The sequence below is a fragment of the Setaria italica genome, chromosome VI, assembly GCF_000263155.2.
Source record: "Setaria italica strain Yugu1 chromosome VI, Setaria_italica_v2.0, whole genome shotgun sequence".
Taxonomy (NCBI): Eukaryota; Viridiplantae; Streptophyta; class Magnoliopsida; order Poales; family Poaceae; genus Setaria; species Setaria italica.
The window spans coordinates 15,341,993-15,360,446 of NC_028455.1; the positions used below are offsets into that span (position 1 = coordinate 15,341,993).

Consider the following 18,454-nt stretch of genomic DNA (forward strand, 5'->3'; position numbering starts at 1 on the left):
TTCATTCCAATAGTCAAGCATCAGGAGATCCATAAGCCTCAGCAATGGTTTTTGGTGTCATCATCTACAAGGTACACAATGAAGTCATCACCGAAAGACTTCGCAGTCCTTTGTCTCTTACTCTTTCGAGTCCCTTCATTGTCATCCTTCTTATGATTCTCCTCGTGGGGTTGCTCAAAGTGTACTACTGTATCATTATGTTCAGGGAAATTAACAAATTCATGATTAGAATTGCTGGATGTTTATTTTATAGGAGAAATATTCTCAAAGAATGTGACATCTCTGAATTCCATGATTGTACCAACATGCATGTCTGGTACTCCAGATTTAATTATCAAGAATCTATAACCGTACTGTGAAAAGTATAGCCTAGAAAGATACAATCAACTATTTTCGATCCGAGCTTGCGCTTTTTAGCAATTGGTACATTAACCTTAGCCAAGCATCTCCAAGTACGTAAGTATGAGAGTGTTAATCTTTTATTTTCCCATTCCCCAAATCGTATCTTATCTTTGTTTTTCATAAGAACTCTGTTAAGAGTATGACAAGCAGTCAACATGGCTTCACCCCCACTATTCCTAAGAAAGTTTGGCTATTTCTAACATGGTGTCAACCATCTCAGTTAGAGTGTGGTTCTTCCTTTCAGCCACTCTATTTGACTCAGGGGAATAAGGTGGTGTTCTCTCATGTATGATGCCATGTTCCTCACAAAATAAATTAAACTCATTAGCGAAATACTCTCCACATCGATCCGATCTAACGCGTTTTATCTTCCTCTCCGGTTGATTTTCAACTTTGGCCTTATAGAACTTGAAAAAATTAAATGCCTCATGTTTCATTTTAAGAAAGTACACATAGCAGTATCTAGTAGAATTATCTATCAAAGTAATGAAATATCTCTTTCCACCTTTAGTCAACACACCATTCATTTCACTCAAGTCCGAATGAACTAATTCTAACGGTGCCAAGTTCCCTGCCTCAACAGCCTATGAGTCTTGTGGGATTATTTAGATTGCACACACACTTGGCACTTCGAATTCTTGACCAAAGTGAAATTCAAAATTAAACTCAATTTCGCTAGCCGCAACATACAACCTAAATTAACATGACAAAGCCATTAATGCCAAGTATTGGACTCATCATCATTGCACACATGATTCACAACTTTATTACAAGAGTCTGATAATGATAAATAGAATAAACCATCACAATCATATCCTTTACCAACAAAGAAACCAAACTTGGAAACAACACACTTGTTTGACTCAAACACCAACTTAAAACCATCCTTACAAAAGAAGAGATCCGCTAACAAGATTTTTATTTATTGAGGGGACATGTTGTACATTATTCAGTCGCAAAGTCTTTCCCAAAGTAAACTTCAAATTGACCAATTTGGTAAATGACACACTAAAAGCAGTTGAATCATTCCCCATCAACACGAATCCAATCCATGTGATCTAGTAAGAGGACAACAAAGAAATATCAGGATATACATGTATATTAGCTCCAGTGTCAATCCACCAATTTTGTAAATGACACACTAAAAGAACAGTAGCATGATTATCATACCCTGATGTTCCCTTCTCAGCACCGCCAGTAACAACATTAGCAGACTTTGTTTTGCCCATGCTGCTGCTTATCCTTGTGGTCCTTGTAGTCCTTGACCCAATGGTCAGAACCACCACACACAAAGCACTTTCCCTTCTTCTTCTTCTTCTTCTTAAAGTTGGTAGTCTGAGCAGTCTTGTGTTGAAACTCAATCTTCCCCTATTCTTGTAGGATTGGATGTTCCTTTCCTGCACCACATAGGCGCTAGTGTAGGGATACGAGGTAGGCTACGCTAGCGCAAAACAAAAATTTTCTACCGCGTAAACCAGGAAAACTGTCGTATATGGATCACGGGATTACCACTCAACGCACTGGTGTGGAAGATGTAGAATTGCATTGGGGCAGCAAAGTCGATCAGCATAGTCGAACACGTAGTCAATCACGTCGACGTCGAGCAGCTCCTCAGCAGCTCATCCACGTACAGCGAGGTCGTCCTCGTGCCGCGGCTCATCGTCGGATCGTCGTGGCTCGTCGGCGGATCGTCCAAGTGCTGCAGGTGCAACACCTCCAAGGTATCCACATGTGCAAGGAGGAAGCGTAGCAAGCTAGACTGCTAGATCTGCGAGTTGCAATAGGCGAGGGCGTGGGAGGCGCGGCAGCTGTGGTTTGGCCAAAAGGATGAAACCATAGGATGCTCCCACCCCTCTATTTATAGAGGTTTCTATTGGGCCTTTGGGTCCGAGGCCCATTAGTACTCCTAAACCTGATTCAAATCGAATCACATCCGAATTGGGCTTCCAATCCCTTAAGTGTGTGACCCTATATGTTCGGATACGTATAGACATGGCCCGAGTACTCCTACTCGGCCCAATAGTTGGTAGCGGCCTCTAGCAAGACGTGCCAACTCCTATACGCACACGAAGATCATATCAGACGAACCGTCATGACATCACGTACTTGCTACTCCCTTTGCCTCACGATATTTGGTCTAGCTCCAAGCTGACCGCTCTTTCTCGATCCTGTGATTTGGAATCCCTTTGTAGGTTAACTCTTAACCGTACATAGCATGGCCATGCATTTTCGGATCCGATCACTCGAGGGGTCCAGAGATATCACTCTCAATTAGAGAGGGGCAAATCCCATCTTGATTTGACCATACCTCATAGCATGCTTCTTGACAAATCTGAAAGCTACCTTTTTAACTACCCTGTTACGGTGTAGCGTTTGATAGCCCCTAATTAAGACGATCCACATCTTGAGTACATGCGACAATCTCAGGTCTAAGGACAAAGCGTACATGTTATGTAAAGAGAGAACTACTGCTCATGTCTCTACATGTGTCTACATTATTAGTTTGACATCTCCATGTCCATGACTTGTGAAACATAGTCATCAACTAATACATGTACTAGTCTAATATTCATGTGTGTCCTCACATGAACTCCGACTAGGGACAACTTTAGAATAACCATACAAGTAAAGAGTTTCACATACAATTCACATAATTGCAAATCAATTCAAGTAGCCTTTAATGGATATTCAAGGAACACAATATAAAATATGGATATAAATGGAATATCATCATCTCTATGATTGCCTCTACGGCATACCTCCAACAGCTAGAACCTCCCTCATTGCCATGCGCACGTAAATCCTTTGTTCTCGCCTTTTCCTCAACATCAAGAGTGCCTATAAGACCAGCTACAATAAACTCCTGTCTCTTGTGTTTTAGAGTAGTAGTAAAGTTTCTCCACGAAGAACATAGCTTGGCAATGATACCGCTGGCTAGAAATTTATCCGGTAGCTCCTAACATTCACAAGGTCCTTTGCAAGAGCCTGTTCAACTACAGAACGGTCGAACATCTTGTAGTCATAGAACTATCCCATGATGTACAGCTCTCTTCCTACATCGGATACCCCAAAATTTGGCTGCACTGCATAACACAATGGTTCACCAGAGGAAAATTGCATGTATGAATTGATCAAGTTCCCTCCAGGAACATTGATCACAACCCCTCTAAATAATGCGTCAGCAGACATGTACACACTATCCTCTGCGGAAGTGTGCGGTCCTACAGGACGCTCCTTGGTAATGAACCACACGTTCATAGTTGTGAGCCACAACTCAAGTATGTCAACCCATCTCTTGGAATTCGTTTCATTAAAAATATTAAGCTTAAGTTGCGAAGCAAAGCCAATTATCGAAACAGCCCTATCAAGTTTTTGGTTTGTTGGAATTAGAGATATTTTATGATTCATTTTAATCCGAAACAAAACATAAATCATGACATAAAAGATAGCATAAACAGGAGCATGATCTATTGTATTTGCAGTGAACATAAAGCATGTAATGGATACTATGGAACACAAGAACTGAACCAGAAAGTTCACAAGGAAGTACCCTGAGGCGGGGCCAGTTCTGGAGGAACCAAATGCGCCGTTACCCGACGTCGTTAGTCGAGCCTGTTCGATGTAGTCGATCCGAGGTCGATGCCATGTAGGTGATCGCAGTGCAGTTGTGCCTCTAGGAAGTAGATGTGCGCAGCGAGCAGTCGTGCAAACATGCTCCCCAAAAACTCGATTGCCCTTCTACTCCTCGGGTGCAGAGTCTCTAGCAAGGGCGCAGCTTTGGAGACTTGCGCCTGTGGTGTGTGTAATGCGCAGAAGATTGAGAAGGAGCACCTCACTTATAGGCACCCTGTGACTTTTGAGCGTCCATGTCAATGCACTAAATTTGGACCATCAAAGGATCAATTACTAGTAACGGTCATCCACTCAAGCATCGTCGGTTACTAGTCACTAATTGCCATCACTAGAGTCAGTTACTGGTCATCAACCGTGATAAAAAATTGCAAAACCTAACTAAGTCCAGCCCACACGTTCGGATCGCGGCGCGACGCGGTTCGACAAGGCGAGCGAGCGCGCGTTTGTGACATCCTGCTACCCTTCTCTCAACTTCTCAACAGGTGCAGCATGACTCCATTGATTAAGATCTTCTTAACTTCCAAGGTGGTTTTAATCCAAATGTAACCATGCATGGGCATAGGATTTAATTGATTAAATGATTAAAAAGGTCACCGAAGCTCATTTAATCTAACATTGGCTTTGTATGGTTACTAGCAGAAATGCCCGTGCGTTGCTACGGGTCATTACTTGCTCTCACGTTATTATACGTTTGTTCATAATATGTTAGCTTCGCTTCATAATATGTGGTAGACAATTCATCAAAGATGAGTGGCAGAAAAGACCATTACTCCATCACCATTACGAAGGAAACAACAATTACCACCAAATATGAAACTTATAGGAAGATATCAACAAATACTACATATGAAACAACAGAGACATCATCAGTAATACTGAATGCCTTAACATCAACTACAGTAAACTACAGTAGAAGTCGTGGCATGGCACAAGTGCAGTGAAGCACAGTCATCCATCCACCGACCACCGTCTGCTTTCCCCATTTTTTCCCCGACGTGGCGACAACCAAGCCTACCCAAGGATAATAGACAGCGCAATAGGTCATTCAGTAGTTCCTAAAGGCCGACATCTCAATACCAAACTCTCGATCCTTGCCTTGCTCCTAGCCAGAAAGTCGTTTAATCACAGGCTTCGTTTTATGCTGCCTTGGCTTATGGCATGTACAGAATAATCTGTTAATGCTAAGATTCACGTATGGCCTACACATCCTCATGCCCGTCTGACCGCTTGAACTGTGCTGCGTAACTTGGAATCAGGAAACTGTGGATCAATTTCGTCACCTGGGAGTCACGGGTATCACGAAGCGTAGTTGATCAGCCACTGTAGGCTCTGCATGAAAGAAGATTGCACGGGGTAATGAATGTATTGTGATAAAAGTAGATTTCTGCCTATTGCTGGAACTGTAAGAGCATGGTTCATGGTGTTTTGTGCTCAGTAACTTATAAAAAATCAGAGGAGAAAAATGTACCATTATACATTTAGGCAGATCGTCATCCTGCGTCCTCATGTGAGTCTACATACATGCAAAGAGCTACTCGTTAGGCATTTCCAGTCTAGCTAGAATCAGAACATGTAAAATTGGAGTTGGTGTATGTTTAGAAGCTGACTGACAAGAGATTCTAAATGTTACAGTTCATATTTTGCTTATGTTTATCGAGTTCTAAACAATAGCAAGTGTAATGACAATTTATAGCTAGAAATGGAGGACTGAGGTGTTCACCTCCATGACTAAATGGCATTAGGACTCCTTGTCTGTGGCAAGGCAAGCAAGGGCTACCACAGCGGCTGCCACAGTTTAGGGCCAGAAGGAGAGCTGCTTATGTTTGAGAAGTGAGAGCAAGGACAGGTATTTTGCCAGGTCCACTACCCTGTCATCTGCCTTTGCAGCCTTCAGATAGAACCTGCGAAATTTGAACACAATGGTGTTAGCCTGTCGTTATGCTCAGCTGATACAGATAAGAAAGCAGGAAGTTTGTGGTACCAGAGGAAATGGTGAGTTGTTGTGACGAAACACTTGAAGTTCAGGGCCTCCTGAACCAGCCACTCCATGGCAACAACCTCACTCCGGCTGTAAGTATTGATCTCAACTTTGAATGTCTTTTGAAGGACGCCGAAAGGAATCAAGAAGTAAAAACATTAAGCATCCAACAGCAATTCACCTATACAAATGTGATACAACACGAATCATGAATAAACTGTGCAAAATTTTAGCAATAGAACAGACTGCATAAGGAAAATAAACCAGTGCATAAGCTACATGGAGAATATAGTGTTCATAGCAAGAGTGCACAAATGCACTGTTGTTCAGCACAAAAGGTACCTGGCAATTGACATATGCTAAAATGCGCCCCTCTAGAATTTGAAAGTAATACCCGTTAATGAGTCCCCTGCTTCCTTGAAGGTGGAAAGGAACTCATCTAGCTTTCCAAATATTGAAGGCAAACAAAAGTGCATCAACGCCCATAATTCAGAAAGGTTGTTCTGGATAGGAGTGCCTGTTAGTAGTAGACGTCTTGGCATGATGAAGCGTTGCTCAAGGACATTATACAGTACCTGGCAAAGAACTTTCTGAGTTAAACTTGGAAGGTTTGTTACAAAATATATGTGTATTTTAATTGATCGTAACCAAAAGGAGAAAAGGAAAAGGGTGTAACATATAGCATTTGAGTGTTTGACACATGCACACTTATTAATCTAATTCCTTTTAACACTAATGCTTGGATTACAAGCTCAACGAACCAATAAAAATGCAGAATTGCACCTAGGATTTTAGCTTGAATCAGGTTAGAACTACTAGGGGGTGTCTGCTCTCTCCTCTGTTTCCTTTATCTGGCAATGTAACTAAACTCTAATATTCTCGTTACAAGTAATGGAAATTGATGGGGTTGTTTTTTGAGCAATTTTATGGTTGCAGCCCTCTCAAGCTCAACACAGGTTGTAACTAATCAGCTGAACCTGAAGTCCACAAACTGCTAGTGAAATATGAATATTTCCACTTGGTGCCACCAAGTCATAGCTATTCTTTAGTTTTCTCTTAGTCACAGTGCCCAATTTACCTCTGTCATTATGCTCTACCAATACAGCGCTCGAAAGTGAAGATGTTTCTTTTCCCAAACAGTACTGAAAGTCTGAGCTTCCGTGCTACTGAATCAAAACTCAAAACATCACATAATGCACAAATACGAGGGGAGGTACATCCTGTGTAGCTTAGCAGTAGTACCAAGAGGTGCTTGGTGGCAAAAGCAGCAGTAACGGTAAGGAAGCAGTCAAACCTTGAATTCAAAAGAACTACATAAATAAAATGGCCACTTACACTGGATGGATTGTTTAGACGTTGGGCCTCATCAATAATTGCATAGTGCCAGGGAATTTGTGAAAGAAAATCTTGATCCATCAAGGCTATGTCATATGTTTTCATGAGCACATCAAATGATAATTTCTGTTACGTGCAGAAAAGAAAAAAAGATGTCGCAAGTATTGATGGGATACACATACACCTACAGAAGATTGAACCCAGAAAAGACAGAATAGCGTACATTAGAGTGAGATGATGTGGAAGCTCTCTGCACAAGTTCAAACAACTACATCTCTACACCACAAATTGAATCAATTGCACTGAACAATTGCAGTTCCGCTGAACTCATAGAGCTCATGTCAATCTCTCTATTGAACTCTAAATTTTGAACCTGAATATACAAGCACAACTGATAGAGATGGGGACTGTACAAAACAGCAAGCAAAATTGAACGGCAAAAGAAGAAAATTGTACTGTGTACCCATTTCATCGAACATATTGAGGGCATCGTCCATGGAAATATCAAATGCGGAGCTAACTCCAATGGAAGCAGAGAGGAGGGAGTGGAAACGGGGGAGGGTACCTGCTCGAGGTGTCCCTGCAGGAAGTAGAAGACGAGGTCGCCGATGTGCACCCTCTCCATGGATCGATGGGGAAGGCCGGAGTCGGGGCCCCGCCGCGTCGCCGCGACGGCCACGAGGCACGACAGCCCCGTCGCCCTGGTGCCCCAGTCAAGCCCGCTCTTCAAGTCGGCGGAGCCGATGAGGCGAACCAGCTCCGCGAGCTGTGGCTCGGCGCATCACGCGTGCCAGGGACACCGCCGTGGATGCGGCCGCCGTGTTGTCCTCCTCGATGCAGTCGGACGTGGCGACCACGCGCACGGCGGCCTCCGTTGCCTCGAGGCCCCTCTCGTCCTCGTCCTTCTCCGTCCGCCAGAACACGTGCCCCCCGGAGATAGGGGCGCGGCCGCCGGGCACTGGCGCGGATCGAGGCCGGGTCGGCTCGAACCGCCGGAGTCGCGGCGCGGCGGCCGCCGCCTCCCGCGCGGGGGCGCCGAGGCCGAGATGGAGCAGGCGCGATGGAGGGAGGGGGGAGGCGGAGACGGGAAAGGAGGTCGCGACGCCACACTCCGGCCGCCGCCCATGCGCAATCTGCTTTGGCTGTATGTTTCAAAGAAAGAGAAAAACTTTCCCCTTTATCCCCCTCTCTTTCCTCCTTTTTCCATCCGACCCCCAGTCTCTTCATAATAATTGGACTGCGGGTTGATTTCACAAAACTTCAGGGATTTTTTTGCAAAATGACCATGACGTACGAAAACCTAGGCAGGGACGTTACTTGCTTTAATAATAGGTAAAGATAAAGATACGGTAGGGATCGCGCGGACGCATCTGTGTCGCACCCAAGCACCACACTACTCTTTTCCGCAACCAACCATCATACATCATCACCACGTCATCAACGTACCGGGAAAGCTAGCAGACGGGCAATACCTAAACATGTCCAGTTGGGAGCCAATTATTAGGTCTCCCTGATGTTGACGGTGAGGCCACACGTCAGTTGCATCCCGTGGAGACAAGCAGTGTAGTGCAGAGCTGACGATGACCAGCCTTATCCGTTCCAGCCGGCGACACCCGGCATCATGAGCGCATCACGGCCGAGATGCCACTTAGCATCTATCATATTAAATATTTGATACTAATTAGAAGTATTAAATATATGTTAATTATAAAATTAATTGTACAGATGGAGTCTAATTCGTGAGACGAATCTATTAAGCCTAATTAGTTTATGATTTGACAATATTGTGCTATAATAACCATTTGCTAATAATGGAATGGATTGATTAGGCTTAATGGATTCGTTGTCTCGCAAATTACTTTAGGATTCTGCAATTAGTTTTATAATTAGCTAGGACAACATCAACCAATGTCGCCCCATTCGACCTGACTGACGGATATAGAATTGAGTCAGCAGAAATATGGCTCCCGCTTACAAATCATGTACTAGTAGTCTACTAGCACGTGTCAACATATTAAACGGCAATGGATAAAAAAAAAAGCTAGGCATTTTGTTTCCGCTACTCCCACTTGTGAAGCCCTTGTTCACTTCCCACAAAACTCCCAACTTTGACACTATGCAAGATTCCCCATCACATCAAACTTGCGGTACATGCATGGAGTACTAAATGTAGACGAAATCAAAAACTAATTGCACAGTTTTGTTGTACTTTGCGAGACGAATCTTTTGAGCCTAATTAGTCAATGTTTGGATAATAATTCACAAATACAAACGAAACGCTACAGTGTTGCTACAGTAATTTGGCACCTCCCAATTTGGCCAAGTAAACAAGGGCGAAGTTTGTGATCGTTCTCGTGCGCTAATGATGGTCCCCCCGACACAACTACAGATACTGGAAAGAGAAAAGAAGCTTCTCCATCCATGACTGTTGCAACCAGAAACAGTATCAGCAACAACAATGTCTTTCAGATGGAAATTTGGTACAGTTAGCCATGAGCCATCACAATTTCAAGGTTTTACGAGCTCAAGTCGTTACATCGGAGTGTGTTACTACAGTCGGTTTGTCAGCAAGGGAACATGCATAAGTCAGTATCCATTTGGTTTCACGACTAAAGTTAATTCTTGCCGCATCAAATATTTAGATACTAATTAGAACTATTAAATATAGATTAATTACAAAACCAATTGCATAAATGAAGGTTAATTCGTGAAACGAATCTATTAAGCCTAATTAGTTTATGATTTTGATCATGTGATGCTACAGTAAATATGTGCTAATGATGGATTAATTAGGCTTAATAGATTTATCTCGCGAATTAGCCACGGCTTATGCAATTAGTTTTATAATTAGTTCATGTTTAGTGCTTCTAATTGGTATCCAACATCCGATGTAACTTGAATTAAAAATTAATCCATGGATCGTACAGCTTACATAGGGAGAGCATCATAGTAATAAAGTGACCCACAAATGATTCTAAGTCATAACGTCATGGCAAGCTTGGAGGGGAAAGAGATTGTTTGGTCACTCTCAGCTCCCCACAGTCGCTGATATATACGGTCTTGAGTGGGCGATCCCACATAGCCCGAGCAGTTTGAGCTCTTTCATCGCCAATCAGCTGCGCAAAGTCATTGAACAAGCGGATCCTTTCAGCTGGTTTGTAGGTAGGTATGGCTGCAATACTGGTGATAACATCCATTCCTGGATAACAAATGGCGTATATATCAAGCCAAAGACATGCGAAAAGGTGCACAAATTCACACAGATTACAGGTTCAAGAAGGTAAGTAAAGATACCATGATTCTATATGGTGTAGTATGTTATCTTGTGTGACCTACCAACATGAGAAAAGACAGTATCTCAGACTCACTTCGGAGCTACTGCAGCTAAAATTTACTTGAGATTTTGACACAGATCATACACATGGAGTAACTTGATTTACAGTAGGATTGGTACGGCGAAAAGGTATTTACCACATTTTACAGTACTGGATCAAGATACATAATTAGCTTTAACCATATTCATTATGTGAGAAAATCATTTAATAAAATCAGTAAGATGCCGCTGCAGCATTTCCCACATTTTTTGCTGTATATACAAATTACACGCAGATGAACCTACTATCTAGTATTATCCTCGTGTGACAAATCTGCCACTTGAAAAGAAATACTGGCTTTTAATGTGCATCTACATCATTGTTTCACAACCACACATCAGCGGAATAAAGAAATGGTACCCAAAGAATGCATAGTCCGGATGTATTTAGTGAAAGCACTATTTGGAACTGTATTTTTAACCACATATGAGTTTGACTCTTTGTTTGTTCTACTTGTGTCATTTGCACATGCCAAATCAGGCCAGTCAATATACCAGTACCATCTACATTCACATATCCAAATTGTTATATTTTGTTGTTCATGCATAAAATACATTTATGGCAAGAACAAGGATTTCATCATGGCGGAAGGAAATGCACGAACTAAATTTGATACGTAGCAATAATCCACAAGGTATCTTCAGAAAGAGGTCAGTCACTCAACAAAAAAGCTCCCTTCTAAATGTAATTAATGTAATAATTCTATTCTTGGGATTTTTGTTGCAGGAATTTGTCAAATCAAATGTTTTGATTCTGAACTAAATGAATAACTAATCTATTTCACAGAGAAAATTTCACTACGGTGGATCCGGCGGGTCTACGACATGACGATCGTACGACGCAGTACACGTCTGGCCAAGAAACCGGCAATCCCGGCTGAGGCAAAGGCGCAGATCAACCTGTGCCAGAAGCTCCACCTCCCCAGCATCGACATCGACCCGATCCAGAAGGTCATTGCGGACTACGTCGCCATGACCAATGGGCCGCTGCCGGAACAGGTGGTGGCCGCCCTCTCTACGCTGTTCAGCCTCGACGATGACTACATGGAATCGCTCAGCGATGCACTCCTGGAGCTGGTGGGACAGGAGGTTGACGGCCTCCAGGCGGAGGTACAGCAGGACGATGGGGCATAGTGGTGGTGCCCGGACTGCTCTGAGTTCTACAGTTTCCTATATGTTGCCCTTCTTTCAATCTGTTTTGCGGCGATGTCTCTAGCGAGTATCTGACTCGGTCAGCTGTGTCTTTGGTCGACCATGGAGCATCTGCTTGCCGCCTTCAAAACTTCTGCTTGTAATGAATTACTGTATTCTGTGTGTCCTATGCTCCTACATTCTGCGGGTCCAGAAATGTTGTGCTGTGTGTGTCCTGAGATGACAGCTCCGGTGGTGAGGCCAAGCTTTACCACGCCAAATATTGTGATGCTTTGCTTTCTTCCATCGCTACACCTAACTTAGATATGATCTGCTGGAATGTCCAGGGCCTGAACTCGGCGGCAAGGTGTGTAACTGTGCATGAGCTACTCTCCTCAACTCCCTGCCATATAGCATGCTTCTAGGAGACCAAGTTGAGCAACGTTGACAGCCACCTAGCTGCATTCTTGCGGGGGGGTACCACCTAGAACTAGAGGAGGAATTTTAATGCTCTGGAATAGTAACTTCGTGGACTTGCAAGGCATCGTCATCAGGCGCTTCTCCAACTCGGCGATGGTAACACTGAAAGACTCCAACATTTCGTTCCTCATGACGGTAGTCTATGGGCTGACTAGAGATATGCTAAAACCTACATTTCTAAGAGAGATACGTCGATGCAAGCCTGACGAGGGGAACAAATGGCTACTGCTCGGTGACTCAATTTGATTTACAGAGCACGGGACAAAAATAACCGGAATCTCCACCACGGCCGTATGCGACAGTTCCGGGCAGCACTAAACTATTGCAAGCTCCGGGAGATACATCTACAGAACCGCAAATACACCTGGAGCAATAAGAGACGCCGGCCGACCATGTGCCACCTTGACAGGATCTTCGCGAACGAGAGTCGGGACTTAGCCTTTGAACAACATGGGCTACAGGCGCTGTCCACCTCCCTCTCCGACCACTGCCCGCTGTTGTTATCGAGCCATTCCGGGCCTAGGGCCCCGAGACCCTTCCGTTTCGAGAATTTCTGGACAAAGCTACCGGGCTTTGCCGAGGAGGTACAAGCAGTGTGGCAGCGGCCCACGACGCACACCCAACCGGTGCTAATTCTTTACCATAAGATGGCAGCTACGGCTAGGCACTTGAGGGCATGGAGTCAATCCATTATATCGATAGGCTCAAGCTTCTAATGGCATTAGAGGTCATCCATAGGCTGGACATCGCTCAAGAATCTCGGCAGCTCTCCTCAGCCGAATTTCAACTAAGACAGGGGCTCAAGCGTAGAGTTATAGGATACTCGGTGATTGAGAGGGCTAGGAAAAAGCAAATCTCCAGGGTCAAAAACATGAGAGAGGGTAACGCCAACACTAAGTACTTCCACTTGAAAGTAAATGGTCGACGTCGTAGGACTCATATTAACCGCTTCCAGGATGCCCTCTCAGTTTGCTATGTGAAGCCCATTACGGCCAATGGCGCTGGTGCAAGTAGCAACCACCACACCTTCCTAGGGCCAGTTGATTAAGAGTTGTGCCAGCTCGATTAGCAAGTAATTGTTTTTAAAAGATAGAACGCTATCTTCAGACTTGGTATATCATCTTTAGTACCTGCAAGGCTTAGATTTAGATTATCTCAATGACTGGCTCTAGTGGCGGGCATATGTGACAAGCATGTGAAGAACTACGGGCATATGAGGATGGCATGTAAATAACACAGTTGAAAATCCGAGTTCAAAGATTGTATCTTCAGAAGAATAGAAGCTGGTCATACGGCAAACAGACTTTCCTCGATTAAATGAAACGATTAGTGACATACAAAGTGGGAACGAGTAATTAGAATTATGATGAGACTGATAATAGGAAAAGGTGAGAACAAAGCCATATGCATGAGGAAAACATCAGTATACAGATAATAGTAATAATATTAGGTTTCTTACGATTTCCAGCATGTGTTGAAATTTGCATGGCATAAGGACACATCTACAGGCTGAAAATATTCAGCATAGTAAGGGGTTTTGAAAACATTCAAGGGTATAATATTTAAGTTCTTGAAAGACCGACAATTCAAAATAAATTTGCTGCAAAAACAATGTTCTGAAAAAAAGAGAGAAGAAACTCACCTTCCAGTACAGTTCCAAAGACAATGTTCTGTCCATCAAGCTGTGGGCAGGGTCCTGGCCCTGTAGTAACCAAGAATTCAACATTGTGATAGTTGGGGTTGAGCTTGATGTCGTTGTCATCATCATTCTGTCCAAGGCACAAGGAAAGTGTGCCAGGTCTTGCATGCCTTAGTTTGAATGCTCTAGCATCCACAGTCTCAGAATTCCTAATGAGGCCGGAGGGTGGCTGGACCTCACCCTTCTCTCGCCGAGAACCTTGTCGGCCAGCAGCAAAAAACTGTCCTTGAAGGAGCTTGTGGACAAGAGTGCCCCTATATGCAGCTGCAGTACATGTAGCTTTGAAATTGGCAGTAGTAGTAGGGAGAAGCCGACCATAGAGACCAAAGACAACACGACCAAGTGGCTCAGAATCAGGGCATGAGGAGAGCTCAGCTCCTAAAGGTCTGTCAGAGCGAAAGTAGCTTGGACAGACACTGAAGTCCATGAAGATGCGGTCTGTGATCGTGGTGTCAATTGCTGAGGTGGATGTCGTGTTTGTGTCATCTATGGCAAGGGAGGAGGAAGTGTGGAGGAGAAGAAAGGAGGCAGGTAGAGAGAAAAGAGACCGTCTAACAATTTTGGGTGACTTGATGCATTTATAGGTATTGTCATGGTTTGCATTAGACGGACGAGAAGAAGCACGCTGGCTGTTGGGGCGGTGGTGCAGGCTAAGGTAGGCAGGGTAAACTGTGGAGGATGCAGCTATGATGCTTGATGAAGGGAATGCCATACTGCTGAAAGGTGAAAGCTTCAGGTTTTGTCCTTCCAACAAAAACTATCGTAGACAATCTGATTGGAGTTGTGCTATATTTTTCCTACAAATACAACAGAAGTGAATGAGACATCAAATTTACTGAACTAGAAGTCTCAAACTTACTGCAAGTATACATAATTGTGAACATCAAATTTTGCAACTTCAGCTTCTTCAAATGGAAGTATGGAACCAGTCCTTAGTTGTGGTTTTTCACAAGTCACTTTTGCTTTTGCCAATCACGAATGAACTCTAAAAGCTTGGCCAACATAAAAAAAAATCAGACATGCAGCAACAAACATAAGAGTGGTGGGTTACTTTGGCTCGCCAAGCCATCACACCCCTCCTCCTTTACCCGGGCTTGGGACCGGCTATATTGAAACAACATAGGCGGAGTTATATGCAGTAACCTCACCAAAACAAAAAACAAAATCAGACACAGCATACATGAGTGAATAGAGTAGGGAATGGGGAGCTCATATTTCTATATTAAGCTGGCCTTGGTACTCCAAAATTTCCCTTGGAAGTCATCTTGCACTTAAGACATCATGCCGAAGGTTGTGCTCATCCAAATTAGTTACTGAAATTTATACTTGGCGCATTGAGGTGGCTAACGATATTTGATTTTTGTCATGGTTAATTGCAAGCAACTCTAGCTATTCAAGAGTTGACTCATGCAGGTGGTTCACTACCTGTATTCTAAGAGCCTGATCAACATTCACATCATAGATGTCGTGTGGGTGAGTATAGGTCATTTGATCAGGTTGATTTTTTACCTTAACCAACATAGGCTCCAAACTATCACCATTTGATTTTAAAATCTTTACTATTGCAGGCTGGACTAGACTTTTATTGAAGGTTATAATTTCTATTGAGAAATGAGAAGTGACGTAATTTGTTATTCATGTAAATTAAAATTTAAATTACCCAGATCCTACATATACTAGATGTATAACCTTCATAAAATCTTTTTATTATCACACAGTAAAATTGTTGATGATAGGACCTGAGAAAGAAAATTTCTCAATTATTCCAGTCTTGAACTCTGTCCATCGAATTGGGACATCAGAAAGCATTTTTTTTTTGCTCCTACTATTGATGCATCCAAATTTTACACATCTCATGAATCCCTTCTGGCTCTAGTGCTTTATCAAGCAGCGTCAAAAAATTCAAAAGCCATGACACTCTATCATCAACATGGTCTTTTGGCAAGATTTCATGGCATGCACAAGGTTTTTTAATTTCTCAAATACACAGGAAAGCTGTATATCATTACATTAAGAAGAAACTATTGAAGTACAATACACCCTTAACAGATTACATTCACACCACAGAACCGTGGGAAAGACCTACATAAATAGCACTAGGCTAAGCCAACTGCGTTATCTGCCCTAAACCTCTAGCCCCACTGCCCCAGTAAATCCTTGCATAAACAAGGTTATGCAAGGATTTACTAAAGTCTGTAAATGTAAAATCATTAGACAAGTATAGCCAGTAGCTAAAGAGATTGTCCTAAAGGGGTTTGTTTGATCCACGGGAACTTGAGAAATCCATTCCATATTTGGTTGATGGGCTTGGGCCCTATTTGACAGTGTCATGAATTAAAATTATATTATTCTGTAGGAACATTTAAACAAACTTTTATTTCTGGTTGCTGCTCTTTTTTCCTATACAACATTCAGAAGGATTAAAGGAATTCTTGCTATTTTTCAAATAACAGCAATCATTCCCCAAACAAACTTATGTTCCTTCACCTCTAATTACCTTGTCCTTGTCCAAGACTTTCAAATTAGAAACCCTAATTTTTTTTCAGTAGCTAGCACAAGGCAACTTAACATTGTCAAGATCAATGAGCATTAATAGAAGAACCATAGTTCACATCATTTGAGAACATGTAAGGGACTGATTTTCTTTTCCTCGAGTATGAGAGAGACTGATAATTTTCAGAATATACATTCAAACTTCAGATACATGAAGTAATGCTTAAGTGCACAAATCTAAAGTAAAGAAGGGTTCTACTCAACAGTGAGACTAGACCTTTTACCTCATTCGATTCCACGATAACTGGTTAACTTTGTCTCATCAGGAAATACAGTATGTATGTAAAAGAGGCCTGACGACTCTGTCCAAAAGAAAAAAACTTAAGGCATCTTTTTTAAGTTGATAACTGATGTTCTATCAACGGACATAGTAACATTTGTATTACTCATAATAAGATTATGAAAGGAGTAATGCAGTTTCAGAAATGTCTCAACTGATGTATTACTGACAGATATGTTCAACAGAAATAAACATGTGTGACAAAGGGCCGTACAGAACAACATGACATGGAACAACATTAACTGTATAATAGCATAACTGATTTTATCTGCATCTTTGCAATTCAGCCGAGAAAAGGAGAGTTATGGTATTATCACTCTGATTTCTGGTGGTGTTAACTCCAACAAGATTAATACGACCAGATGTCCACAGCACTGACGCTCCAAAGTATCAACATGATTTTCCAAAAGAGCACATTGTGCACTTCGTTGTAAATCAAGACAAAAGAATTACTAGTTGACTTCCCAACAATTCAGCTACATTTTGCCTGAGGCCATGACACTAGTGAAGGTTTCCATGACACTAGTTGTGGGTGTGGCCGCACCCAAAAAATTTTCGTAGTCTCTTATCAAACCTAAAATTTCACCATATTTACTTGACTGTCTACCTATCCTATGAAGGTGCCGCACCCCCCTTCACTTTCCTCTAGCTCCGCCCCTGTCCATCCCAAATTCCAAAAATTGAAGGTTCTGTACCTCTGCAAAGCATTTAACTGACAATGAAGGAAGCAACTAGCTTTATTTTACAGCATCTAAATTATATAAAAAAAGAAAAAAATGGTGGAAACACATTTTCCGAATTGAAGAGAAGTATCCACTTGGGTCATGAGGCTTCAGTTGAAAGTTGAAACTTCAATATTTTTGAAAATAAACTGAACCCGACACCATAGTTAAGCTAGATTAAATTAAATGCTATGGTGTAAAAGAAATTCTAATTCTAACCAGAGGCCGACCCAGTATAGGACATGAGTGTGCACATGTACATACCCACAATAATTTTTGCCAAAAAAAATCGAACATGTAATTGGGTCTAATCCAAATAAAAAAAGGCTTACATTAGGGTTGGGAGCGCTCTACGCACAGCAGGAAGGAGGAGAAGGGGCGGGCATACCAGGTGGGCGCTTGTCGCCGGCGAAGAGCTGAGGCGAAGACGTGTTGAAGGGCGTTGCTGGGTTACTGCTCGGCCAATCGGCGCCGCCAGGCGCCAGGAAAGGAAGGCCACGAGAGAGAGATAAGAGAGAGAGAGCAGAACGGGAGAAAATGAAGATCGGAGGGTGAACCGTGAACGCATTACTCCCCGCAATCAGCAGAGTAGCAGACAGCGACGCGCTCGGTTCGTCTCGATGCTACCGTATTGTTGATTTTTTTTTTATTTCGGGTAATGCTCTGGCTCTGACGTCCGACACGAGGAGAAATATCGGATGCTCTCTTCCTTCATCGTGCGCTCCCGAGACGCCCTCGTTTTGATGCAACTCGAGACAGTTAGGGTGGCTCAGCCCAACTTGGCTCGTATCCGGAGCCAGGCTTCAGCTAGCCCGGTTTGATTCATCTAGCCAGATCACGAACAGAAGTTGTTTGATTGTCAAACTAT

General features: G+C 42.9%; 1 protein-coding gene and 1 long non-coding RNA gene across 18 annotated transcripts; both read right to left on the reverse strand.

Moving 5' to 3' along the window:
• Positions 1–4,792: 4,792 nt before the first annotated feature.
• On the reverse strand, positions 4,793–8,474 carry LOC101753984. Of its 13 annotated transcripts, none has more exons than XR_002678267.1 (8): positions 7,914–8,474; positions 7,349–7,721; positions 7,092–7,179; positions 6,356–6,588; positions 6,017–6,194; positions 5,756–5,936; positions 5,504–5,548; positions 4,793–5,364 (listed from the first exon to the last, which is right to left on the reverse strand). It is a non-coding gene; the product is annotated as an uncharacterized LOC101753984 (long non-coding RNA). The 13 variants fall into 13 exon arrangements; XR_002678271.1 differs by having other exon boundaries at positions 4,816–5,364; positions 7,349–7,474; positions 7,914–8,471; XR_001164235.3 differs by having other exon boundaries at positions 4,816–5,364; positions 7,349–7,532; positions 7,914–8,471.
• A 1,745-nt stretch (positions 8,475–10,219) lies between these two features.
• LOC101754246 (peptidyl-prolyl cis-trans isomerase CYP28, chloroplastic) lies at positions 10,220–18,143 on the reverse strand. 5 transcript variants are annotated; one of them, XM_012847132.2, is made up of 5 exons: positions 17,975–18,142; positions 16,809–16,886; positions 13,975–14,828; positions 10,643–10,680; positions 10,220–10,547 (listed from the first exon to the last, which is right to left on the reverse strand). In XM_012847132.2, the coding sequence occupies exons 3-4, from the start codon at positions 14,741–14,743 to the stop codon at positions 10,667–10,669; spliced, it is 783 nt and encodes a 260-aa protein (XP_012702586.1). In that variant the 5' UTR covers positions 14,744–14,828; positions 16,809–16,886; positions 17,975–18,142; the 3' UTR covers positions 10,220–10,547; positions 10,643–10,666. The 5 variants fall into 5 exon arrangements, with proteins under 5 accessions (XP_012702586.1, XP_004973171.1, XP_004973170.1 ...); XM_004973114.3 differs by lacking the exon at positions 10,643–10,680 and adding an exon at positions 17,472–17,561 and having other exon boundaries at positions 17,975–18,139; XM_004973113.3 differs by lacking the exon at positions 10,643–10,680 and having other exon boundaries at positions 17,975–18,139.
• Positions 18,144–18,454: the final 311 nt, after the last annotated feature.